Raw genomic sequence first — 8392 nt, forward strand, 5'->3', positions numbered from 1 at the left:
AGAGAGAGAGAGAGAGAGAGAGAGAGAAGGCGATATACATATACATATATAAATCTAAGCATTGCTTTTGGAGCTGGACGGGCCTCTCCCTTTTCCCTTTGACTCCAAACACACACACACACACACACACACATTACGCGTATAAGTAGCAGTAATGCGGCACGCTAGATGGGATGCGCACAGCACTGGATGAAGCTCTTCTGCGCTTCGCGGCAGAACACGTCCCCGCTGCTCGTTTCCTCTGCCTCCTCGGCGTTGAGGCGGAACTGTGCCGGCGTCGACACGCGGCTGCGCCACCACTCCTCCACCAGGTAGACGAGCGTGTGTTCCACCCACCACAGCTGCTGCGCCGCGGGAAGGCCGCCGTCCGGGGCGGCGGTGGCGGCGAGGCAGAGCGGCTCGCCGGAGCAGGGCAGCACACTCACCAGCGAGCCAAACATCACCTCCGCGCCGCTGCGCACGCCCGCCACCGCCCGGTTGGCCCGCAACTCCAGCTCCCGCTGCAGCTCCAGAAGAGACATCGGCCGCCGAATTGCGTCTGGCCTTTTGGGCGCCGCAACCGACGACCACAACACCGCGGCTGCCGCGTCGCCGCTCGCCTCCGCCTGCAGTGAGCGGCCTGACGAGGATGGGCGTGAGACGGTGGGGCGGCGTGCCTCGCGATACGCCTCCGCCGCTGCCTGCACCGTCTCGAGGCAGTCCAGGTGCTTCTCCCACGCCCCAACGCACTGCAGCTCGGAAAACAGCGTGTTCTGCGGCGGCAGCAGCGACACAAGAGACTCACAGAGTTGTCGTGGGCATCCGGCGTCGTAGTCGTGCAGCAGAATATCCACCGCGCGCGCCACCGCCCCGAAGGCCTCGTCCACAAGCTGCAGCACCACCTGCGAGAGGGCCCGTTGGGGGGGCTGGCAACTTCCATGCGCTGTCGGCCCTCCCTTAGGGGCAGCAACCGCAACACGTAAGCGGGCCGTCGTCAGAAAAAGTGTAAACAACTCTCCCTGGGCATCCGCCGGCAGCTGCACCCCGCCCCGCATGATGAGGGACTGCAACAGCATGACAAGGTAGCAGTGCAATTCATGTAGCTCCTGGAGGGCGTTTTCGTCATGCGCGTGGGGCTGTTCAGCAAAGCCGCTCGGGTGCCCCGCTTCCGTCGCCGCGGGTGAGGAAGTATCCCGTTGCCACGCCAACGCCAGACGACCATCCATGCGGAAGTTGGCTTGCCGCAGCATCACCGTCCTTGCCAATCGACAGCCCTCCATGAAGACCGCGACACAAAATAGCGTCTTCGCCTGCCCGCTACCGTGGCTGCTAATGCCCGCGGTGCTGCTGGCAACCGCGGCGGCGGCGGCGGCGGCGGCGGCGGTGACGGAGGATGACGATACGGGCCCCGGAGAGACCCGCAAGGAGGCCTTTTTCAGAAACTGAGGGTATTTCAACATGAGATGCGTGAGTCCCACGGCACATGGCGTGGCCGGTAGCGTCCGGAGTGAGCGGAGGCACCACTGTCCCAGCGCAACGACGGCGTGCTGGCTCAGCGCCCCGGCACAGAGGACCATGCAAGTCATAACAATGGCGTTGGACATCGTCACTGTGGGTGGCACCCTTTCAGGGAAGAGCCACCTTAACTGGGAAGCACCGTCAACGCCGGCACCACCGGATGGCTGCCGCGGGGAAAACAGGAAGGACGAGGTGAGAGAGGCTGCTCGCCCCATCAAGGCGGTGGAGAGTCCCACGGCGGAAGTCGCGCCGCTCCCCGCTTCAGCGGCCATGGATGCCCCACGACGTGGCGAAGGCTGCTGTGGGTCGCAGTGGCGCGGCTCCGGCTCCGGCGCAGGCGGCTCTGGCAGGGGCGGGGAAGCTCCGGCTTCCCGGGAAGAGCTCCCCGCAGAAGTGTGTGAGTGCAGCGGCGGATTCCCAACCACCGCCGCGCCATCAACGCCGCCGTCTGTTTCATTCAAGACGTCCAGCAGCTCTGTTGGGCGACTCAGCGCACACGGTTCCGCGTCCGCCCGCACGGCGGCGTGTAAGCTGTGCCGCGTCACCAGACAATAGGCGAGGGCCACCATGGGCTTCCACAGCGGCGGCAGCTTGGCCAAGTCCAGTGCACAGCGATGCAGCACAGCCCTGAGCGCGTCGGGGTGCACGAGCTGACTGGCGATGAGGGATCCGCTGAGGTCCAACGCCCACACAGGGTCCTCAATCACCTCAAGGAGGGAGACTGCCGTTGTCGCAAGGCGCTGCGTCGCGCGCAGCATCATGGAGTGATACATTTCCTTCTCGTCACCATCTGCGGCTTCTCCGCAGGCGCCGCTCCCGCGCCGAAAGGACCTTGACACAAACGTCGGAGCCGATAATTCTATTAGTCGCACACCAACACGCCTGGCCGCAAGGCCGCACGGACTCCCATTCACGCTCTCCTTCAACAAGGCCTCTAGCAGCATAGGCATGAAAGGAGGGTATAACTCACTCACACGTGACACGCCTGCGGCTGTGCGCAGTTCCCGCGGAACAAGCCGCATGCATTGCTGAAGCTCCACACTGGACCCCATACCACTAATGTTGCTCTCGCCCCCACCACTCCCACTGCTAGTACCATTACCAATAGCATGGCCCCTGGCAGCAAGCAGGGGTTCCGCAAGCTCTGATAAGAGCTGCGCAATGCTCGTCTCCTCTCGAGAGGTCGGCGTCTGACGCAGCTCATAGGTGGCGGAGAGTGACGATTTGGATACTTTCTTCGCTGCGGCGACGCCGCCCTCTGCCTTTACCTCGTCTCTCGCCGTACCAGCGGACACGGAGGCGGCTTCCTCATCGTCGCCAGAAGAACAACAACTATTACTACTAGTACTGCTTCGGCGGCGGCGGCCGCCACTACTGCTGCAACTGCTGCTGCTCATGCTGCTGCTGCTGTTGTTGGTGGGTCCACTGCCGGAGGAGCTGGCGCCTGCTGCAGTCGTCTGGCCTTCTGGGATGGGCCCTCTCACGCGCTGGGAGACGACCATTTCTTTGAGCAACGCAAAGTGTTCCTGCATGTTGACGCGCTGCGGACGCCCGGAGAGCGCCTCCTTCAAGGCCGCCGCGGTGCCACCGCCCTTCTGCCGCGAGAAAGACTTGCCGCCGCCCTGCCTCATGAACGACGCCACCGACTCCGTCGTCTCCGTTGGGGCGTCTGCGGCGGCGTCTGCGGACGCCGCGGGGAAGCTCTCCAGGTTTGAGAAGGGCAGCACCAGGGCGCTGAGAATCCCGTGCAGGAGGAGCGGGAACTCCTGCGCGAGACTCTCCGTCTTTGCCGTGGCGCCTGCCTCAGTGCGCGCCGTCGATGCGCGGCGGCGCGGCGTCTGCGGCTGTCGTCGATGGCGTTGATGCACCCCACGGCGCCGCACTTCACGCGTGTAGCGCAGCAGCCGGTCTGGCGGGATCGACAGGGCCGCCGCGAGGAGGTACAGCCGCCGCGACGCCGCCGGGGAGTGGGTGAAGTGGGAAATGCCGCCGTCGCTCCCCGCGTCCTCCCGCGCACGCCACATGCGAAGGCGACGCGGCAAGCGCAGGGGGGTCAAAAAACCAAAAAAAACAACCCCGGGCCACCCCCCGCCGAAGACTTGGGCGGGAGGGAAAAAAAGGGACGGTGTTCAGACGCCAAGGGACTCCGCTCCTGCCTCGCCTCGCCAAGTATGCCAGCCGCCCAGATACTACAGATAAATATATATCTCTCTCTCTGTGTGTGTGTGCTTGGGTGTGCCTTCCTGTTGATGTGTGAGGCAGCACTAACAGCCCGCGAGGCGTTGCGGGGACGGAAACGAGGAAAAAGGAAAGGCAAAGAAGCACCGCAGCTTGTGGCTCGTTGTTGTCCCCTCTTTCTCCCTGGCGGCCCCCTGCCCCAGTGGACCCATTCGCGTCCTCCCCACCACCGCACGTGCGCCGTGCTTTGGCCGCCGTCAGCGCGGCTGCGTCTTTCGTTTGTACATTCGCCGTGACCGCCGGCGACAAGTCGCATACATACATACATGCTCGCACGCATTGCCTGGAATACACCAGAAACACACGCACGCAGACAGACAGACACACAGGGGATCACCGAGAGCTCTGGGGCGGGGGCGAGGCGGGGCAGAAATCCCCCCCCCCTCCACCCCTAAAAACAAACAAACAGGCAAACAAAACAACAACAACAACAACAACAGCAACCAACCAACCAAGCGAGCAAACAAACAAAAAATAAGATAAGAAGAGCAAAGTAAGGAGGGGGAACGGGGATTTAAATAAAAAAAAAGAATACATACATAGTAATATATAGCGGCATAACTCATGGAGAGTGGCGGGAGAGAGAAAGTAGCGCGGCTCACAGCGGCGCCCGCAGCTCTCCCTTTCCCCCACAGGGAAGCACTACCGCCAACAGTAGTGCATCCCCACCCGCGGCGTTATACAACTATTCCCATCCCCTCCCCTTCCTTCCTATTTTCTCTCTCTTTCTCTTTCTTTTTTTTCTTTCTCGTTCCTCACCGCCCTTTTCCACCGTTCTTTTTTTTTTCTTTTATTTTCCCGCCCTCGGTGGACACAGCACACATACACACCCGCACCCTCGCTCGCTTATGCATGCATACACATATGTATATGCGTATGTATATATATATATATGTGTGTGTGTGTGTGTGTGGGTGTGCCTGCAGAAGCATACATCGTTTATTCATCCTTCTCTTGCGTTTTTTCTCTTACAACTTATACATTACATTGTTTCCTTTTCTTTTTGTTCCCTCCTTCCTTTGGGCGTTCCACCCCGGCGCGCTGGGGACCGCGCAAGCAAAGCCAACAGCAACCCTCCGCTCCTCCATCCACCCGCAGGCCGGGGGGGGGGGGAACGTGACAGAGAAAAACCAACAACAACGCCGACAAACACCACCCGCTGCAGGAGGAGAGACAGCCACACACACAGCCACACACACACACACACACACGTCGTCTCTCGTGCTACGGGTTCTCCTCCTTGGAACGCTGCTGCAGCTGCTTCTTCGCCTTCTTGCGTTCCCGCTCCACGGTGGCGAGGGACATCATCTTCAGCTCGTGCCTGTCGTGAATTTCGTTCTCGGGGAAGTCGTCGGCGAAGGCGCCGCGGGCCGCGGACGCGCCGAGCCACTTCCGGCCACCAAACACCGCATCCCCGCCCTCCGACATGTGGCGGTCCTTCTCGAGGCTCCCCGAGGCGAAGCCCGTGTCACTCACGTCGTCCATATCGTCGGAGAGCTCGTCGACGTTGCGGTTGACGTCCCGCGCGGCCTGCGGCTGGAGTCGCACGCGAACGTTTGACTGCGGCATGGCCCCGTGCCAGTGCGCCAAGAGCTTCGTGGTCGTCTCCACCTCTCCCTCCCGCATCGCCGTGAGCATCGCCCGCAGCCGCGAGCCGCAGGAGCGCAGCAGCTCCACTATGGCCTCCCCACGCGTGGTGCATGGCGCGGAGACGGGCAGAAGTGCGGCGTTGATCGAGGGCCACGAGAGCGACCCCGTCGCCGGGGCCGTGCTCTCGGCCGCCTCCCCGGCGGCGACCTTCTCGGCAAGGTGGTGGACCCCGGCGTCGACGTCCAGCAGCATCTGCCCCAGGGAGTCCTGCATTCGCTGCGCCGCCTCTAGTTCGTTCTGGCGGTCGGAGAGGTGGGAGTCAAACTCCTCCAGCACGCAGCGACGCACCTTCGCACGCTGCTCAATCACACGCGCCAGTGCCGCGTCGCCGAGCTCCGCGCCGTCTTTGGCGTCGACCTCCTCGTCCATGCCGGCACCTCCCCCTTGCTGCTGCTGCAGCTGCTGCCGCAACAACGCCGTGGAGCCCCCCCCGTTCTGCTGCTGGAGCTCGTTCCACTCCTCCTGTAGCTTCTTCCGCTCCTGCTTCAAGGACACGTCCTTCGACTCCGCATCCCGCACGGTGACCAGCAGCTGGGCGTTGGCGTCCCGGCGTTCCCGCAGCTTTGAGATGACTTCTGTCACGTTGTTGCTCATCGTGATCTCCTTCAGACGGTTGTACAGTTCGCGCTGCCGCATCTGCTGCTCTAGTTCCTCTTGCCGGAGTTGCTTCTGCGCATTCAGACGGGACTTCTTCTTTTGCGTGTTACTAAGCGCCAGTCGCGCGCGCAGCCGACGTTCCTCCCCCTTCTCAATTTTTTCCTGCAGCATCCGTGAGCGCTTCTCCAACTGCTCCCGCTTTGACATCACAAATGCGCGGCGTTCGGTGATGTCCTTCTTGTGTGCCCGCCGCTCCCGCGTGAGGTGCAACTTCAGCCGCTGCACCTCCGCTTTTGCCGCGTCTCGGCCTTTCGTGGCCTCACTCGCCACACTATTCAACTCGGCCAGGTCCTTCTCCTTGCACTGCAGTGTCTTTTCCATGGCGGCAAGTTGCGTGTCAAACCCGGACTGCTCCTGCTGCAGCCGCTCCAGCAGGGTCTCGTAGGTGCGGCGGATGGCGTTCACTTCGTTGTGTTTGATGAGGCACTTGTCGAGGCGGTTCTCCAGGGCGCGGATCTTCTGCCCCACCGCGGAGTTCTCGTCCACGACGGGGCCGCCCTCCTTCATGATGAAGCTGGTCTCCTCTATCGTGCGCTCAATCTCCCGCACCAGCTCCTCCTTTTTGCCCGTCACGCTGTTCAGGCTACGCTTCAGCACACACAGCTTGTTGTGCAGCTGCTCCTCCTCCCTACGGAAGTGATCCTCGCCCGTCATCCGGCGCTGGCCGCGGATCGCCTGCTGCATCTTCAGCTGCAGCTGCGCGTTCTCCAGGCGCAGGGTGGTCAGCACCTCCTTGTTGCGCCGTATCTCCCCGTGCACCAGGTCCAGCTGCGTCCGCTGCCCCACGTCGATCACCGACTGCTTCTTCTTCAGCACCATCGGGTCCTCGTCGAACATCTTTCCGCCCTCCTCCCTCATGGCGCCCACGCACCTCAGAGGCCGACACACTCAGATGCAGAGCGAGAGGCGCGGGCAGAGAAGGCCGCGCTACAAACCACAGTTCTGCCTGCCGCGCGCCGATGACGCCCGGTACACACACACGCACGCACAGCCGCTGGGTGCGTGGGCTCAGGGAACAAGACAGCCGCAGCCACACACGCACTCTCCGCCGTTGGTTTCGCGCTCCCGCGTTGCACACCCCTCGACCTCGCACCTTTTCTTGCTGTGGTTGGGGCAGCGCAGACAGACAAAGAGAGAGATAAAGAGAGAAGGAATGTGGTGGGCCACGGGAGGGAGACGCAGGACGGCGGCGCACACACGCAGAGCCGCCGCTGGGAGCGGCGCAGAAGCGGGGCGGCACGGCACGGCAGCGGTCTGTGGGCGGGGATCCCGCGCAAACACGGAGGGAAAAGCACAAACAAAGAAAGAACCAACCACACACGCAAGTGCGTGAAAGCAACGCGCCTCATGGCACAACCACAACTCGCAGCTGCCAGAAAAGTAAAAAAGAAAAAAAAACAGAGGCGGGCGGCAGCCGCAGTTAAGCTCAACGCAGTGGACACCCAGCGCAGCCTCCCTCGCACCACGGCGGCAGGGTAAAAAAGGAAAAGGAAGCAGCAAGAGCAACGGAAATGAAAAAAAAAAACACACACACACGAAAGGCAAAGTCGAGAAAAAACAAACAGAACACCCGCAACTTTTCTCCCCCCTTTCTTCCTCTTGTTCCACCGCCGCCGCCACCGCACGCCCTCACGCAGCCATGCAGGGCGACAACACACACACACACACACAAATGCATATATAATATACACACGTATATATATATATATATATATCTTCCTGCAGAGAGGGAGGCGTGAGAGTGAGAGCCGAACACGCGCACATGCGTGCACATGGCACTCAGCACGATCAGCAAAACACAAACAAACAAAAAAGAGGAAACCAAAAGAGTCGGGCGTTCAACAAAGACGGCACAGCCGTCGAATTTTGTTCACTTTGCCCAGACGCAGCGTGACGTCGTGTGTGCGCCACGAGCGACGGAGCTGTGGAAAGGGACCGGGAGAGAGAGAGTGAAAGGTCGGAGGTGCTAGGAGGAGGAAAAAAGAGTTAAACCAAAAAGGCAAAAAAGAAAAAAAGCACCGCCAACAGTAAATGCGACATTTTTTTTTCTTTTTTTCATTTTCCCGCCTTTTTCCTCCTGCACGCGTGCGTGTCGGTTGCCTTGATTGCCTTGCCACTTCCATACGGAGAAAAAGAAAAATACAAGCAGCGGCGTGCTACCACGGCAACTGGACCCACACCGCAATGAGTGTCTCCCACGCAAAGTACAGGGCGTCGAAGCCGTTGCCGTCGATGTCGCCGAGCGGCAGGGGCCCCTCCATCGGGAGTGCGGCATCACCGGCGCCTCCCTCCGCCGCCTCTGTGAACGCCGGTGGACTCCCCCGCAGCGGAGCCCCGCCGTCTCTCGCCA

General features: G+C 61.4%; 2 protein-coding genes across 2 annotated transcripts, besides 15 other annotated features; both read right to left on the minus strand.

The window, feature by feature from the left end:
* Positions 1 to 27: a microsatellite.
* An 81-nt stretch (positions 28 to 108) lies between these two features.
* Positions 109 to 133: a microsatellite.
* A 31-nt stretch (positions 134 to 164) lies between these two features.
* On the minus strand, positions 165 to 3521 carry Tco025E_04994 (uncharacterized protein; the record flags this gene model as incomplete). The annotated part of the gene is made up of 1 exon (XM_029371898.1): positions 165 to 3521. The coding sequence occupies one exon, from the start codon at positions 3519 to 3521 to the stop codon at positions 165 to 167; it is 3357 nt and encodes a 1118-aa protein (XP_029227993.1).
* A 508-nt stretch (positions 3522 to 4029) lies between these two features.
* Positions 4030 to 4064: a microsatellite.
* Positions 4065 to 4130: 66 nt separating this feature from the next.
* Positions 4131 to 4147: a sequence feature (A-rich).
* Positions 4148 to 4187: a microsatellite.
* Positions 4188 to 4213: a sequence feature (A-rich).
* A 226-nt stretch (positions 4214 to 4439) lies between these two features.
* Positions 4440 to 4527: a microsatellite.
* Positions 4528 to 4582: 55 nt separating this feature from the next.
* Positions 4583 to 4591: a microsatellite.
* Positions 4592 to 4629: a microsatellite.
* Positions 4630 to 4654: a microsatellite.
* Positions 4655 to 4913: 259 nt separating this feature from the next.
* Positions 4914 to 4946: a microsatellite.
* Positions 4947 to 4959: 13 nt separating this feature from the next.
* Tco025E_04995 (uncharacterized protein) lies at positions 4960 to 6900 on the minus strand (the record flags this gene model as incomplete). The annotated part of the gene is made up of 1 exon (XM_029371899.1): positions 4960 to 6900. One exon carries the CDS (start codon positions 6898 to 6900, stop codon positions 4960 to 4962), a length of 1941 nt encoding a protein of 646 aa, XP_029227994.1.
* A 262-nt stretch (positions 6901 to 7162) lies between these two features.
* Positions 7163 to 7191: a sequence feature (GA-rich).
* A 330-nt stretch (positions 7192 to 7521) lies between these two features.
* Positions 7522 to 7567: a sequence feature (A-rich).
* A 124-nt stretch (positions 7568 to 7691) lies between these two features.
* Positions 7692 to 7713: a microsatellite.
* A 5-nt stretch (positions 7714 to 7718) lies between these two features.
* Positions 7719 to 7757: a microsatellite.
* The last annotated feature ends 635 nt before the right edge of the window (positions 7758 to 8392 follow it).

The sequence above is a fragment of the Trypanosoma conorhini genome (assembly GCF_003719485.1).
Source record: "Trypanosoma conorhini strain 025E chromosome Unknown Tco_14.4_contig_00275, whole genome shotgun sequence".
In the NCBI taxonomy this organism is placed as follows: domain Eukaryota; phylum Euglenozoa; class Kinetoplastea; order Trypanosomatida; family Trypanosomatidae; genus Trypanosoma; species Trypanosoma conorhini.